At 39.7% G+C, this 18,044-nt stretch overlaps 1 protein-coding gene across 2 annotated transcripts; it reads left to right on the top strand.

The window, feature by feature from the left end:
- Window positions 1–2,312: 2,312 nt before the first annotated feature.
- Window positions 2,313–16,727, top strand: CHAF1B (chromatin assembly factor 1 subunit B). 2 transcript variants are annotated; one of them, XM_083611997.1, is made up of 14 exons: window positions 2,313–2,422; window positions 3,692–3,818; window positions 4,794–4,926; window positions 6,192–6,312; window positions 6,873–6,976; window positions 7,984–8,080; window positions 8,393–8,477; window positions 9,750–9,843; window positions 11,769–11,838; window positions 11,933–12,024; window positions 13,046–13,202; window positions 14,516–14,929; window positions 15,372–15,466; window positions 15,867–16,727. In XM_083611997.1, the coding sequence occupies exons 2-14, from the start codon at window positions 3,693–3,695 to the stop codon at window positions 15,974–15,976; spliced, it is 1,698 nt and encodes a 565-aa protein (XP_083468123.1). In that variant the 5' UTR covers window positions 2,313–2,422; window position 3,692; the 3' UTR covers window positions 15,977–16,727. The 2 variants fall into 2 exon arrangements, with proteins under 2 accessions (XP_083468123.1, XP_083468124.1); XM_083611998.1 differs by lacking the exon at window positions 2,313–2,422 and adding an exon at window positions 3,319–3,376.
- Window positions 16,728–18,044: the final 1,317 nt, after the last annotated feature.

Here is an 18,044-nt window from a genome sequence, read left to right as displayed (position 1 = left end):
GACTACAATAGAGGCAAGTCTAACAGCGGGCTTTGGACAGATGGAGAAGTCTCTTATCTTTCTCACTGTAAACTCTATTAAGTTGGGGTGGGGAAGGGTTACAGTTCTTGACAAGTTGAAAACTGCCCCACCAGAGAGAAATACTGAGCTGTCATTACAAGTTAACTTCCTATGCCTCCCCATCCATTACATCAGGGCTGCTAGATGATAGAATGAGATTTACTGGTACATCTCTGGGTGATTTACAGTTGATCAGCAAGCTTTTCCATATATTAATGAAAAAGCTCAATTAGGCTGGTCAAGGAAACAAAAATATTTGGAGGGGAGAATCAGAAGTGGATTTTTGCACCAGATGACTTGTTAGCTCAGTTCTGGAACTGCAAATCTATCTTCTCAGTGGTGCTCTATGCACGCCCATCTCACAAACCACCTCTTGGTGTCCTCCGGGTTAATCATATGCAGCTCCTTCAACCGTTCCTCACAAGGCTTGGTTTCCAGACCCGTGATCATCTTGGTTGCTCTCATCTGCACACATTCCAGCTTGTCAGCATGCTTCTTACATTGGGGTACCCAGAATTTGACACAGTACTCCAGGTGCAGCTTGACCAAGGAAGAACAGTGTGGTACTATAACTTCCCTTGATCTGGACACTATACTGTACTTCTGTTGATGCAGCCTAGAATAGCATTAGCTTTTTATGCTGCTGCATCACACTGTTCACTCATGTTATGCTTGTGGTCCACTAAGACACCTGGATCCTTTTCACATGTGCTGCTAGTAAGCCAGATGTCCCCCATCTTATATTTGTGCAGCTGGTTCTTCCTTCCTAAGTGCAGAACCTTACATTTGTCCCTGCTGAAATTCATTTTGTTGGTTTCGGCCCATTTCTCCAATCTTTCATCATTTTGAATCCTGATTCTGTCTTCGGTGGCATTAGCTACCCTCCCAGTTTGCTGTCATCTGCAAATTTGATGAGCATCCCCTCAATTCCTTCGTCCATTGTCATTCAAATAGTGTGTGTGAGGGTCATCTTGTGGCTGGTTATGTGGGGTTTCTTCCCCTCCCCCAATATTTTATTCAAGTTGGCACCCCTAGCAAGAAATATAGTGACAGGGAGATGCAGTGAGAGGTGGCATAGCATCAGTTTTGACTTATCTAAAGGTAAAGGACCCCTGACCATTAGATCCAGTCGCGACCGACTCTGGGGTTGCGGCGCTCATCTCGCTTTATTGGCTGAGGGAGCCAACGTACAGCTTCCATCTACTTGTAATTAAATCAGAGTAAGTTTTCCGTATATAGCTTATGTCTCGATCTACCTGCAAACAAATTGGGATGCACGCACAAAGAACAGGCCATCTGGAAGTGGCGCTCGAGATGTGGAGCAGCCCAATAAAACTCCCTATTCAGTGACCAAAGTCTGAACTATGACATTCCATTCAGATATATGTGCTTGGGCTAATAGTAGGTAGGGATAAACATTGTGAGATCCTTGAAATATTGGTGCCCAGACCCATGGGCTTAGCCAGGATTTTTTTGGGGGGCAGGCCTTTTGCTATGGGGGGCAGAACCTTAGCTATCTATTCTTGTTGATTTTTATTGATGGGGGGAGATGCAACTCCCTCCTCCCTTGGCCACGCCCATTGCCAGACAATCAGAAAAATCTTTATTTGCCTCAGCCACTAGCCATAGCAATAAAAACAAAACGAACTGAAGACGAGGTAAAAACTATAGAAAATACATGTTGGGGGGTTACATCAATAATAAATAATAGATATTATTCCAATTGCCCCGTCTAAAAGCATTGCAGCTTTCGCCAGACTTAAGCTTTGAAAGATGTAAAGATTTTTGGGATCTCTTCTAGTTGTCTTAAGCTGACATGGAGACGCAGCGCATAGTTAACTCGCCTTGCGACCTATGTTTCACCATATCTTTTTAGAGAGCGACTGTCGCTCTAAGGAACCCTTTTGCCGATCACAGCAGCACTTTATGTTACAGGTAGGTAGCCGTGTTGGTCTGCCGTAGTCGAAACAAAATTTAAAAATTCCTTCCAGCAGCACCTTGGAGACCAGCTAAGTTTGTTATTGGTATGAGCTTTCCTGTGCATGCACACCTTAAATGAGACTTTAAATTTAAATGAGCACTTTAAATGAGAGCAAAGCGCCTCTTGCAATCCTGCAAAGCCCCTGCCAAAAGGGAACAAGAAACAACGGGCGGGGAGCAAGCAAGGAAAGGAGCAGTAAGGGAGAAGCGGGGGCGGCGCTTTCCTCAGAGGTGGCGCCTTTTTTTCCCCGGCTCCTCCTTCCAGAACCTCGGGAGCCTCGACTGCGCAGGCGCGAGCGCGGGAACCGGGAACCGGGGTTTGAGTTTCTGGCGAACTTTCTGCCCGCGCAGTCCGGGGTGGCTCTCCCGGTCCTTCTTGCAGGTACGTGGGGAAAGAGCCAGGCGAAGGAGGGGGAGGGGAGACTCTTGGGTGGAAGCTGTACGGAAACGGGCAGCGGGGCCCCTCTCTCCTTCTGCTTCCCTCCCTCCGCCGCCCCCCGCCGAGAGTTTCTGCGGAAGCAAAGGCGTTTGGCGTGTAGGGCGAAAACTAGGGTCCTCCAGGTCCGTTGAGTGATGCTCACCGCCTTCCATGCGGCATATCATAAACACGGGCGTGCATGTCAAGGTGTCTGCGCAGGTGATGCATATAAAGGTCATGGGCCAGTGGGAGGGTGCCTACACTGCAGGGGGTGGTGGATGCCATTGAGTTATGTGGTCCAGGAAGTGCTAGTGTGGAGAGAATGGGCTGAAATCAGCCCAGCCATGAGAAGGTGAGGGCAGTTCTAGCAAGGCTGCGGGTCATCAACGAGCCCTGCCGCCCGCAGCAACTGTCTATGAGACATGCACTTGCCTGCTTTCCAGGATTATAATGTATTGAGGTCAGATGATGTTTGTGATGTGCTTTGAAGTACATCACTGGGAAAGTGCTGGCATTATTATTATTATTATTATTAATCTCCACTCTCACAGAAAGAGCTTGGATGCTTAACCCATTAGCAGTAAGGAGTGCTCTCCTTAACAAACACACACAAACTTTATGCCTTTGGAAACAAATACCTTGTTTTGCTGCTCATCAGTGAAGCTCCATGGGAAGTAGTTATTTTCTTTGTCCCACTATATTTTCTTTACTTTTCCAGCTATTATTATTATTTAAATTTCTATACCATAGGGCATCAGAGGGCAGTTTACAATATAAAAACACAGGGATACATAACAAGCACAAGAACAAGCAAAAACACCACCACCCACCCACCCCACCTCCAGTTTAAAAGGCCAATGTTTGTTCAATTAGCCAAAGGCCTGGGCGAAGAGGAATGATTTTGCCTAGCACCTAAAGGTATGTAACAGGCACCAGGGGAGCCTCCCTGGGGAGAGCAACTGCCTTAATAGTATATATACATATGGGAAGGAAAGAACAGGAGTGACAATCCATGTCTATAATCACTGTATTTTTTAAAATGCATCTTGTGCAACGTGCTACAATAACTTACAACTGAATTAAACAATATAAGATAAGATAATATATTACTACTATGAAAAATTGTATTCCCGTGCCTGTGAAAACTGCTCAGTTCATTATCACATGGAACAGTGCATCACTTTTGAGTTTCATTGCTGTGAAAGTCAAAATGTCTGTGTTTGCTTTGAAAAGGATGAAAGTATTCACTTGTGAAATTGCATGGCACAATAAAGAACCAGTGTACAGCTTAGACTTTCAACATGGCACTGATGGAAAAATCAATAGATTGGCTTCTGCTGGAGTGGACACTGCTGTTCGTGTGAGTCACAAACATTAATCTATGGGATACTGCTAAATCTTCTATATTTGTACAAATGTAACAAGAGAGAAACATTTATGTTTGTAGGGGGCAAGAGCAGCGTAACTCTCCTTATTTCTGTAAACAAATCTTGATCTACATCTCCTGGCTACAACACAGAGACAGGGCTAATGCTACAATTGTTTTAACTGTTTAATTTTTTAACATTTGTGTGGGAGTTTTGTTATTGTTTGTTTTAATTGAGGGAGAGGAGAGGAGAACTCCAGTTGAACACTGGTTAGGGCTCATCAGTGAGCCGAAGTAGTAGCCATGAAGGCGGCAAGGAAGCCACACTTTGCTGCCTCCATTGCATCCTTATTGTGCTGTCCGGCAAAGCTTTTTGAGTAACTAAATTGGCTAATTAATTGCTTGTAAGCCGCTCTGAGCCCGGCCTTGGCTGGGGAGGGCGGGGTATAAATAAAAATTATTATTATTATTATTATTATTATTATTATTATTATTATTATTAATTAAACAATCTATGGCCTTTTAAATGGGGGGGAGAGAGTATTGTTTTTGTTTGTCATTACGGTATATATTTTTGTGTTTTTATATTGTAAACTGTCCTGTAATCTTTGGATGAAGGGTGGTATAGAAAAGGAATGAATGAATGAAAAATAAATATTATAAAGTTTCTTTGTAGTATGTTGTGTTTAATTTTACAGGTATGAAAATAATTGTAGCTAAATTATATGAGATCACTATAAATGTGTCAATGGATATTATATATGAGGTTCGGGTTTGAAAGAGGACTGTTTGTATTATAAAATGAGTTGTCAAAAGTTAAGTGTCTTTTTAGTTATCTTGACATTTATGTTCTCTTTTACGATTAGTATGTATGTCTCTCAAAAATCAGTGAAATTCATGTTCATGAAATTTCATGAGGTTTTGGGATATGATTGTTTACTGTCTCTGACTATAATATTTCATAACTAGATATGGAAAGTAGAAAAAGGACCAGATGGGAAAGCAATTGTGGAATTCTTGTCCAATTTAGCTCGCCATACCAAAGCTGTGAATGTTGTGCGTTTTGCTCCCAATGGTGAGATTCTAGCATCTGGTGGAGATGGTATGTATTAAATCAATACTGAACTCTTCCCATTTAATTGATTATTTTGTAATTTGTAATAATATAATGTATCTAATTTAATACTATATATTCTGTTACAAAGGACCACATACAATAGCACCTCAGATAACCTATTAACACAAAATTAGATGGATAAGTGGATATTCTGAACCTTAGATATTTTTTAAAAAGAAAAAGAAAAATACTGTTTTCATTAACAGAACAAATGTACTGAATCATATAGACAGAATGGATATTACAGTAATACAAATTATATCCTTTACATTGTTGAAATTTACATTGTTGAAAGTCTTATTACATTTGTATCCCACCTTTCCTCCAAGGAGCTCAAGCTGGTGTTCATAGTTCTCTCCCCATTTTATTCTCACAACTACCCTGTGAAGTAGGTCAGGCTAAGATACGATGACTGACTCAAGGGGGTTTGAACCCTGCTCTCCCAGGTCCTCGTTCAACAGTACAACACTACACACACCAATAAACTAAAGTAATATTCACAACCTCCTCTTAAACATTCTTGCATGTTTTTGATCTGTTCCAGTATAGCTCGAAAAAAATCTTGCCCAGTTTTTAAATGACTTTCATCAGATTTTAGACTGTCCACATTATTTATAACCTCTTTGACAATGTTGTGCATAGTTTTTCCAAAAATATGATAATCTATTATGTAAAATGTTTTGAAGACTGGGCAGGTGAAACACAGTGATTATTACACTGAAATCCTCAAAACTATTTCACTGAAATGAAAAAAAAAAAAAACAATAATAAGTTGACTCACTCGTGTGAAATGGCAGTTTACCCAGTCTTAGACCAAACACCTTGTCCAGAAGCACAAAAATATTTGGCTATAATTTTTTTTTAGCTCTGCTGCTTGGGGTAAAAATGTCCTTATGCTTTTGTACATTTTCAGATGTTTTTAAATGTTTTGAATACATTTTTAAAAATTTAATAACCTTGTTCTACCACTTTGATGCTTGCCACCTTAGGCTTCTTTGGGAGGACAGGTGGGGTGAAGATCTGATAATTAATTAATTAATTAATGAACACAAAAGCAAATGTATATTGTCCAGTGAAATCCAAGCATATCTACTCAGAAGTAACCCCTGTTGTGTTCATTGGAGCTTACTCCCAGGTTTGCAGCCTAATCATGGCTACTAGTGTGTACTATATAATACTGCACTGTTGTGATAAAATGACGGCGAGAATGAAGTTGTGAAAAATGTTCTCATTGAGATTAATTTTCACAGATGCTGCGATTTTGTTGTGGAAGTTGAATGATAACAAAGAGCAAGAGCCAACAGTATTTCAGGATGGTGATGATGATAACCAACTAAACAAGGAGAACTGGACAGTAATTAAAACTTTAAGGTAAGATTTGTTGCTTTTGGTTAAGTTTCACTGAGTGATCTATTCAGTTTTAATAGCAGCTGCTGGCAGTATCACACTTCATTTTTTTAAAAAATAGTTTATTATAGCTGCAACCTTTAATTTTTAGGAGTTATAGCTTTGTGGTTTGTCTTCAGGACTTTCTAGATTCCAAGAAGTAAGCCAAAAGTAAAAAATACATGGAGTCAGCATACTTGTATCTTATATAGTTTTTTCTTTTCTGTGTTTCTAATTCATAACTGTTTGGTAAGTTTATGGAAAATGAATGAATGAAAGAGATAGCTAGATAGATGATAGAGATGTATTAAGATTACCAGTTTCTGTATCTGTTTCTTCACTTCTTCTTGCTCCCTCTGTTTCTCACACCCTGAGGGTTGGTGGACCCTCCTGAACAGAGTTTGCTGCTGTGAAGTGCAATGCTGGGAGAAGATGGGAAATGGGACATACATCATTTTATGTCACCCTCCATGCAATATGGGGGTAAAAGAAAAGTGAGTGTTGCCCATAACTTCGTTGCCCTCTGTGTATATGCTTAATTCCAGAGGTCATTTGGAAGATGTGTATGATATTTGCTGGACCCCTGATGGAAACTTCATGGCATCTGCATCAGTTGACAACACAGCTATAATGTGGGATGTCACTAAAGGTAATTGCTATGATTTTGTTTTTATATCCTATCCTTTCTTCCATTCTTCTCGAGTTTCCCCCAGAGTTTTAGACCTTAGGACTGCTGTACCTGGGACGTGGGTGACACTGTGGTCTAAACCACAGAGCCTAGGGCTTGCCGATCAGAAGGTCGGTGGTTCGAATCCCCGCGATGGGGTGAGCTCCCATTGCTTAGTCCCTGCTCCTGCCAACCCAGCAGTTCGAAAGCACGTCAAGTGCAAGTAGATAAATAGGTACCACTCCAGTGGGAAGGTAAACGGCGTTTCCGTGCACTGCTCTGGTTCGCCAGAAGTGGCTTAGTTATGCTGGCCACATGACCCAGAAGCTCCGTCGGCCAGTAAAGCGAGATGAGTGCCGCAACCCCAGAGTCATTCACGACTGGACCTAACGGTCAGGGGTCCCTTTACCTTTACCTGGAAAATATGTTCTGAGAATCTTGGCAAACTGCTATTAACATTCCTGTCTGGTATGAAAAGAATGGTTTGATTCATTATTAAGGCAATCCAGCGCTATTGTATTCTCTGTGAGGTCTATGGTCTCACACTACTTTAGGGTTGTCTACTTGAAAGTTGGCTTTAAGGATAAGCACAATAAAGATTAAGCATGTTGATAAATAATGACCATGGTAGTTGTCTACTGGATAGAAAATAATGCTATTATTGTAAAACTGTGGGGTTCAAACAGATTTGTGGGAGGAATGCCTTGTTATGAGGAAGGAATACGGCCTATTAATAGTCCTTTAAAATTAGATCAGTGTCTATTCTGATTTGTGTGTGTGTCAGTTTTCCAAGCAAACAATATTTCAGAGGTAGCCATAATTTTGAGTTTCTACTTCATTTGGGCTTATGGAAACTCCTCCATGTAAAACAATGGTTTAGCATTGTGTACAAGCCACACCAAAGAGAATGATTGATCCAAATTATTTCTGCATTAGTTATCATATGACATCTCATTTAAAAAGCAATTCACTGTTAATATTACTTCCAGGGCAAAAGGTTTCTATTTTTAATGAACACAAAAGTTACGTTCAAGGAGTAACCTGGGACCCTGCAGGACAGTATATTGCAACTCTTAGTTGTGATAGGTAAGTCATTAATGCTGAGGAAGAGAAATTTCCATTGATGTCTTTTACTTTTTATATTTTGTTTCCTATAGTGTTTAGAATAGTTCATTATTTAAATGCTAGCTTTCCTGAATGGAATGAATTTGGTTGCTTTAAAATGCCTATTTCCCTTAGTCCTGTAGGATCGCCTTGTTTCCACTGTTCAGAATAAGACCAGTGCTATAGTGTCTTCTTCTTGCTACCCTTTAACACACATATATATATATTAATCATACAGAACATAAAAGAGGGTGGGTGTTTTGTTTGTAATTAACAGCTTTCCTTTTTATGTAGGGTTTTGAGAGTATATAATACGCAGACTAAGAGAGTGGCATTTAACGTTACCAAAATGCCGTCGGGCAGAGGATCTGAAGGCGAGGTCAGAATTTTTTGTTTTTTTAAACAACTGATGTTTCAAAACATAATTCTTGGTGGGTTGAGGGAATCTTCTCTCTGGTTACATGTCTAAAGAAGTTATTATTTATTTTTATTTTATTACTTCCTAAAATTTATATGCCACTTGATTGCAGAAAACCTCAAAGTGGTTTACAACCTGTAAAGAAGTTATTGGTATAAACATTATCTTATCACTGGAAATACAAATACCAGAGCAACAGGGTAAATTCTGTCTGTCTGTGCTTCATTCTGTTTTCTTCAACCTTCTCTACCCCTGCAAACTGGAAAGGGAGAGGAAGTGAGAAGGCAAACATTGATCCTATTCCTCTTTGCATGCTGCAAATATGAACTATTTCTGTTGCACTTCCTTTCTTATTCTGACCCATCCAACTATTGCTCCCTCATTCCTCCCCACCCCAAAGCATTACTCAAAGGAAGGTGCAGGACAGGTATTTTTAAATGAAGGAAAATCTATAGTACATCTTTCATTCAGGGTTGCTTCAAACCTAAAGAGAGAGAGAATATCAATATACAGTGGTACCTCGGGTTAAGTACTTAATTTGTTCCGGAGGTCCGTTCTTAACCTGAAACTGTTCTTAACCTGAAGCACCACTTTAGCTAATGGGGCCTCCTGCTGCTGCCGTGCCGCCGGAGCACGATTTCTGTTCTCATCCTGAAGCAAAGTTCTTAACCTGAAGCACTATTTCTGGGTTAGCAGAGTCTAACCTGAAGCGTCTGTAACCCGAAGTGTATGTAACCCGAGGTACCACTGTACTTGTACCATGAAAAGCCTTTTGCACCAACACTTCTCACATTGTGGTAAACCGCTTTCTACACAAGGATAGCCTCATGTTGGAAAACTGTAATGTGTGAAGCAGCGCTTACTAATAAATGAATCCAGGATTACGTAAAAGTAAGGCCTAGTTAGTTTTCTATGGCTATGCAAATAAAGTGGACTTCATTTTCACCATTATAGTTCCAAGGCACATGGGAGTATTTCTAGAATCACAATCCCTTGAACTCTGTGAAGTGGTTCAGTGTGACTGTTGGATACATCTGTAAGAACTGAATGGATCTACAGTGGAACCTCGGTTTTCGAACATAATCTGTTCTGGAAAACTGTTTGACTTCCAAATCATCCAAAAACCAAGCATCAAAGGGCTATCGGCAAATTCCATTGAGAAAAATGGGAAACGCGCCTTCGAAGCAATTCAATTTCAGAGGCGCAAAGTTTAATTGTTGTCAAATTCTTCAGGTAAAAAGCTATCGAATGTTTCATGATGACAGCATGAAGTCATTCTTTCGGAGGCTCACTTTTACACCTGATGGCTCTCTGCTCCTTGTTCCTGGTAAGTGCAGATATTTCATTTCCTTCATCCAGCCCTGCAGCAAAGAATGGCATGTGGTGAAAAACCGCTCGTATGTATTAGAATTTATTACCAAACACGTGCCTTCTCTCTCCTCCAGGAATTTTGTAATATTTCCATTACGGTATAAATAAAATAATAATAAATAAAGATGATGGCCAGCATTAGTCACACTTGGAATAGATCAGTTGAAATAAATGGATTTAAATCAAATACCCCCTATAAAAATAATAAACCAAAAATGGTGGCAGGCTTTTCAACCCAATAAAATATTTCTGCCTTGAAAACACTAGGAATGAACTAAGAGAAAAGTAATTCAGTATGTGCAGCTGCATGTTTTCCCTTCTTTCTTCATGTATCCATATTACAATCTGTCATATGTTTGTACCAGTGCCACATTCCCCTACTGTTTAAGTCTTCATTTACCGCTTGCCAGACTGGAAATCCTTTCCCATTTGAATCATGTTGGGAAAACCAATATAATTACCCTTCTGACATTGGGTTTTTGTTTTTGTTTTTGTATTTTTTTGTCTTTCCGTTGTACGTGTAAAACCAAAACACTTTAAATTAAATTGTTGGTGCAAAAAGCTAGTCTTTTTTATTTTAAGTGAGCCAAGGAGATCAAATCTCAGTAGTGTTTCTCATTAAAGCTTTTCTAGCAAAATATATCTGCATCCACGTTGCTTGCATTCATTCCCTCACAGAGTCGATCACCAAATTAACACTGTGATTCACTTACCTTGGAGTAAGCCCAGTTAAACTTAATGGGACTTACTTTCAAGTAGACATAGACAGAATTACACTGTACGTTACTGCACCTGCGGCCTGATGCTAAGCGTATTTGGTGCTGTTTTGACTGCCATACCAGAAGAGAGAACTTTTGTCAGTTCAAAACCTGAGACTGAGCAAATGGCTCGTTCTGCCATTTCTTCCTCCTAAATCCTAAATGACGAGAGTTGTGGTCCAAAAACAGCTGGAGGGCCAAGTTTGGGGTGTGCCTGTCCTAAATGATGTGTCTTACCAATAGGAAAAGATAATAGAGCTATTTTGATATTGAGCTGCTTTTTATTATGTATCTGTTATGAAGCTGATATCAATTATCTTTGATAGGACGATGCTATAGATAACAATGTAGTGGTTTGTATTTATTATGCCTTTGTTATGAAACACTTGAGTTTAATGTTTACAGAAATCTAGTATAAAATGAAAGTGACTATTTGCTCAGAAGCAAGTCTCACTGCAGCTTTCATCGTTTGCATTCCTTTTTCCACCTTATGCACCATTTCTAACATTTCAAAACAAGCTGCTTGTATTTTTTCAAATATTTTTGCAAGATTGCCCTCTATAAGATGACAGTTTCATTTGACTTGAGGCATTCCTAATTTTGCAGTATTGTGATGAGAGTACCATGTCCAAAATTAGTCCATACCCCCTTTATGATGCTAATACAAATAACACTCTGAAATCAGCCTCATTAGTGACCCACATTTAACATATCCCACATATTTAATACTGTTTGCATACAAGTCTGTGTGCAAGTATGTACTGTCCTGTTACTGATTTTGCATCAGAAATGTGGGCTGTAAGCAGAAGATGAATACTGCAAAATGTACACTGTACTTACTCCCTAGAAACTTGGGGAGACAGATCATGTATGTTTGCAGCCAAAGAAAAAATGCAAATTGATTACAAGTTGATGATATGCAACACACATTTGGCATTAATACTAAGCCCCTAACTGCATTCCTGTAGGTTGAAGTCACACTGTGAGTTGTTGGAAAGCTTAGTAACAATAGGAGAAAACCTAAAGTTTGGTTTATGTTAGTGATTGGGGATTTTTTAGTTAAGTAATAGCCTTAAGGCTTATGTGCAAAACTAACATGATGGCACTACTTTAACTTTCTCAGCAGGCTGTGTGGAATCAGGAGAAAATGTAACAAACACTACTTACGTTTTTTCCAGAAAAAATCTGAAAAGGTAAGGTTTTACTGGATGTATATTCATTCATATTTTAAATTCATATGGCAAATGCCATTTCCTAAAAAAAAAATCCTCTACTGCTTCTTATTAGGCCTATAGCTCATTTACCTTGTCCCGGAAAGGCAACCTTAGCCGTTCGTTGCTGCCCAATCTACTTTGAGCTCAGGTCTTCACTTAACAAAGGTATTGTAAATCCTTTCGAGAATATATTGTAGATATTTTGAAAGTATATTAAATCTGGCTGTATTAAAGGGTATGCTGTTCAACATCTTAGCTTTCTAATGGTTATTTGGGGTTGCATTGCATCACAAATGCTGTTTGCTTATTCTTGTAAGGATTCAATTTATTTTTTACATGCTGTTAGAATATTTTTGTACAGGATAATAACATTTTAGTATTTGTTAACAGGTGAATGTCCTAATAAAAGATACCAGGTTCCTCAAACTGAATTGCACGAGGATAGAACCTTTGCACCTTGTCCATATCACTGCAACATAATGTTTTCTTAACAGTGCCTTGGTTGCAAATAAAACCTTAAGAGTTAGAAAAGTTACTCACTTCTAGCAACTGTCATAAAATGAGAGGGAAAATGTTGAACAATTACTTTTCCAAAAGTATGCATAAGAGCAGCTAGGGGCCAGAGCTTTTCTCCCAACCCATGTGATCCATTCTGAAAGTGCAAGGAACATTAACTGCATGCATCCTTTAAATGTATATTTTATCAGTGCTGTGTAGCAGTCATTTGGGAATGTGTTGTACATATTCTTACATATGTGTGGAACGCATTGTTAAAAAGCAACATTCTTATTTTCCATTTGTACAGTAGAATTCAAGAGAGAGGTCCTCGATGTCTTTCATCAGGGGGTCAGCAAACTTTTTCAGGAGGGAGCCAGTCCACTGTCCCTCAGACCTTGTGGGGGGCTGGACTATATAGGGGGGTATGAACGAATTCCTATGCCCCACAAATAACCTAGAGATGCATTTTAAATAAAAGGACACATTCTACTCATGTAAAAACACACTGATTCCCAGACTGTCTGCGGGCTGGATTTAGAAGGCGATTGGGCTGGATCCGGCCCCCGGGCCTTAGTTTGCCTACCCATGTCTTTCATCATCCTGAATTGCAGGAGAGGATATGGTTGTGGAAGGCTGAGGGTCTGAAATGGCAAATGGTATTTATTTTGAAACTCTCTTCACATTTCAGAAGAAGCTTCCAAGAAGACTGGTCTGATAAATCTACCCTACCGGATGGTTTTTGCTGTTGCTTCAGAAGATTCTGTGCTCTTCTATGACACAGAGCAATCCTTTCCTTTTGGTTATGTATCTAATATACATTACCATACTATCAGTGACATTTCGTGGTAGGTAATTTGTTTGTTTATTGGATTTATATGATGCCTTTCTGCCAAGAATCCCAAGGCAATATTCAATTTAAAAACTAAAACACACAAAAAATGAAGACTGAAGAGTCTATTAATGCCAACTGGGAGTTGATGGCATATGTGCTTCCTGGCCTGCAGTCCCTGGCCTTCTGCCTTCCTTCAGAGTATGTAGGACACTTGTGATTGCTTGTCACAACTGACTTGAATATTTTTGATATACTGACCAAGACCACATAGTAAAGATTCTTTAATCTTAGCTTCCATTCTCAGCACCACCAAGCACCTTGTAAATATTTTTCTTCCAGAGGAGCAACAAATATGAATTCTTGTCAGAGCATTGATTTAACTTTAGTAAGGCAGAATGTTACGGTAAAACAGAAAATATTACTTTTTCACACATCTGAACTTTCCTGTGTATAGTAAGTCATGTCGTTATGGAACTATGGTGAACTTGATTTTAAATGTTACTGCAAGCCTTCTATTTCTCATCATTCTGGGCATGGTCACTAAAATAACTTTCGGCACTGTTCCAAAAACCGTTCCTTTGTTCAGCAGTAGCATGGCCCATCTAAACTTTAACAACAGGAAATTGTTTCCTTTCCATATAGGTAATTGTTTCCTTTCATACAAACCCAGGACTTCAGACTGCTTGTAGCATTTGGGGATTTGTCATTTATGGCATGGGCCTTGGCGACAATAACCTCTGTGATTACCCGAAGCTCCAAAATGTCTCATTGCCATAACCAAAATTGCTATGGCTGAGATCAGTGAACTCTGGCTGCAGCTCACACACTCCATTTATATTCACATATTTGTTTTTCTTTTATCTGCCAGATTTATATGGCTAATCCATAACATAAGTTCTCTAGGCAGTTCATAAAACAAATACAGCATTTAAAATACCATGCAAAATAATCAAGATAAAAATAAAACAACTGAAAACAAAAAACAATTAAAATGCAGGTGTCAAAACTAAGGAGTGGACCATAAGACTTAGGACAGTGGTTCTCAATTTGAAAGTCTTCATCTGTCCCTGAAAAGGCCTCAAAGAGGGTGCTGGGCAAACCCCCACTGTAAGGCTGTTCCATAACAGGGGTACCACTTCCCAAAAGGCTCTGTTAGCTGCCCATCCCATGTTGTTGGTGGGGGCAGCCAGAGCAGGGCCTCTGAAGAAGTTATTTCCACAAAGTCAAAAGTAAGTCATTTACACTCCAGACATGCTTTATGTTCACATTTACTGAAATGCAACTGAGGCACCTAAACTTCTTTTTAATTCCATAAACAAACACCAGGTCTAGTGATGGATCCTTTCTTGCTATTTCTTCTACGGATGGATATTGTTCTTTTGTGACTTTTGAAGAAGATGAGCTTGGAATACCACTGAAAGAGAAGCCAGCTGTAAGTGCCGGGACCCCCAGCACAGCTGAGAAAAAAACGAAAAAGGGCCAGTCTTCCAGTGTTATCTCCCCAGTTCCAAAACCAGTGGATGGCACTCCTCCTAATAAGACCATGGATCCAAGCAGCCCAGCTATGCAATGCAAGACTCCGATAAACAGCAAAGACTTGCCCTCAACACCTATTGCTGTTAGAAAAGCCCCAGTGCCCTCTTTGGAAGAGAAGAAACCTATGCAGCCATCAAGCTCAAAAGCAAACCAACCCAGGAGGGTTACCCTTAATACTTTACAAGCATGGAGCAAGACACCAAGGTGAGCGTAATGCAACCAGCCTCTCCTGCTAGGTATGAAACAGCCTTACAAAGGAAATTCTGGCAGATGTAGTGCCTGGAAGCATTGCAGATCCTCAATGAAGCTTCTGCTCAGACTTCATTATATTTGTAGTACCATCTATGTACATGGTGCTTTATAAAGAACAGGTATGAGAAGTCCCTATCCCAGGAGTTTTACACTCTTAAACAGACACAGGGAAACATCAAAGGAAGAAATGCAGAGATGGGTAAGCAGATTTAAGTGTAGACTCTCTAACAGGACGGAGTTCTAGCCATGGAGTCAAGGGAAGGGAGGGTTGGAAGGAGCCAGAGAAAGACAGAGACATAGCATTATGAAAGTGGGAGTCTGGAAAACTCTGCATGTGTATAAAGGTGTCAAGATGTCAAGCATTTTCAGTTTTTAAATATTTAATTGCTTTTAGGAGAGTTGCCTTAATCCCTCTAAATGCAGACACTCAAGACTCATCGCCTTCCGATCCCATCTCTACAGCTGCTTCCACGGAAACGGTTCAACATGGTAAAATATCTTACTGCTGATAGCTTTTCAAAAAGTGTCAAATAAGTGTTGCTTCAACTGTATTTGCCTCCACAATTCATGACTGCACTGGGGGTTGGCATGGGCGGCACAGCAAATGTACTCCGCCGATTTTTATAAATTGAGGGGAATGTGTGATATTACTGTGACAGAAATCCACGTGCACAATGGGACTTCATGTTTCTCTTCTCCTGGCTTCACCCCCCCCAAAACCTGCACCAAGTGCCCCCCAAACACTCCAGATAGGAAGGAGAAGCAGCATAGTGCAAGTGGACACCAAACATACGCTATGTTGAATCTTACCCACTGTCTTGTTGTTCCAGTAGTTTTAACATTCTGAAAACCTGAAACCTAAAAATAATGAATTTCTTAATTATTTCAGAGAGGCCATCACCACCTGAAGACCCCTTGCAAAATCCACCACCTCCTAAGCGTCTTAAATCTGATGAAACTTCCAACTCTGAATTAACTGAAAATGAAAATAAAATGTAAAGCCACTACTAATGTGCTGAACTTCAATGAATGCCTTGCCTGCAGAATGCAAGAGTTGTCCAAAGAATACTTGCAAAAGCCACATCATGTGAAATGGACGCCAAGCTTTCTAAGCAAAAAGTTGACTATGCAGTAGGCTCTTTAGAGTCTGCGGGTGTGGAAATCTCACCTGGTTGCAAATGTGTATTATTTCAGTAGTCCTTTACGCACTAAGTTGTCCTGGGAGTCTGTATCTGGCAGACAAAGGCTGCTTGAAATAAAGGGTGTCTGCTTCACAAACTAACTTGCTCCATGCAGTCCCTCAGAATGTTGTGAAACTAATGCATTCTGCCTTCATTCATTCCTTCATTCATGTTATGTTATCTTCCTGTACCAATTAAATGCAAAATTAGAAAATCCAAGCTTTTTAAGCTATGTGCAGATGACAAGGTGTCAGAGTTTTAAGGCAAGTCTTCAATGGGCAGTTATATATATCTGGTTTGAAAACAAAGTTCAGAATCTAAAACGGCTACTTTTCTCTACATAAAACGCAGGCAAAGTTAATTTAAAAGTCTTATGGGGTTTTAATATGTCATGCAAACATTACAGATGGTTACACTTCCTTTCTACTTAAGAGTCCTTAAAAAAACTTGAAAGAGGTTCCAATAATAAAAATACGTGAAAGGTTTTTGTCATTTGGAGTGCTTTTATGCTTGCTAAGAATAGCAATATGATGCAGTGATTGGAATAAAAAGTTGAACATTCATATTAACTTTCCTGTCCGTGTTTTCTCTGGAATTTGGTTTCATTCATTCCTAGTCAGAGTGAGAAATCATACATAGGGGGACAGGACGTATTTAGTTTCATTTAAGTATCTTAATGGAAATGTTTGCAATAGATGCAAACGGAGTCTGCAGCAGTCTGAAGTAGATGGTTAGACTAACTTTAAAAGAGTAAGGGTGATAGACTATTTTTGTTCTTGCAAACTGAGCAAATTCTAAAACTGATGTGGTGAAATGCTGTACATGTTTATGTGAAAGGAAATCATGCAAGCTTAAAACAACTTGTTTTCGTGTAAATCTGTATATGGCTTCAGCCTGAGTCCTGTTTCACATGAACACTAAGGTTCACTCAAGCTACATGTACAGTCATACCTCGAAAGTCGAACGCCTTGCGAGTTGAACATTTTGCCTCCCAAACGCCGCAAACCCGGAAGAGATTGTTCCAGTTTTCAAACGTTCTTTGGAACCCGAACATCCGGCGTGGCTTCTGATTGGCTGCAGGAGCTTCCTGCAGTCAATTGGAAGCTGTGCCTTGGTTTCCGAATGTTTTGGAAGTCGAACGGACTTCCGGAATGGATTCCATTTGACTTCCAAGGTACACTGCAGTTGAATCTCAGTGGCAGATATTATGATATGGCAGTTCCTTTCTACAAGGCATCCCAACTCCTCCCTCCCCCCCGCCGCTATTTCACTACAATCTCAAGAGGCATAAAATAAAACTACATGGATGTATGATGACCCATCACATACAAAGAGTCTCTTATGCAGCTGCTTCTGCTGCTACTATATATATTCAGTTTCCAACAACTTCCACTACGCTTGATTGGCTGTAATATTAAGTTTTCATATACAGTATTAAATGCATGAGGTAAATTGAGAACATGATGAAGAGAGATTATTTAGAGTACATCCAGAATCAATCAAGTTAGGCTTAATGAAAACATGCAGGAATGCAATTAAAATCATATATCTAGTTAACATAAATACACTTATGGCACAGATAGTAAACTCTAATATCAATATGGAATAATGATTTCTTGTAGTTCAAAGCTTGAGAATAAGGTACGGATTTATGAGTCCCTCTCCTTTTTGCTTAAATATACTGACCATAGCTGTCCAACAGATAAACTCCTAGGGAGTTTGAAAATTACTAATGGGGCAGTATTCAGTGTCCTCTCTATCGATTATATTAACAGGGAATGCCCTAATTGTCCCATATGAGTGAAGGATATGGTTGGCATGTGAGTGGGATACGATAGTGCAAAATGGGAAGGTGAATAAGGTCTCTATGGTCCTGTGGTGATTAA

The sequence above is a fragment of the Podarcis filfolensis genome (genome assembly GCF_964270895.1).
Source record: "Podarcis filfolensis genome assembly, chromosome: 4".
Lineage (NCBI taxonomy): Eukaryota > Metazoa > Chordata > Lepidosauria > Squamata > Lacertidae > Podarcis > Podarcis filfolensis.
The sequence above is the reverse complement of the archived record's forward strand: the minus strand, read 5'-3'. Positions and strand labels throughout refer to the sequence as shown.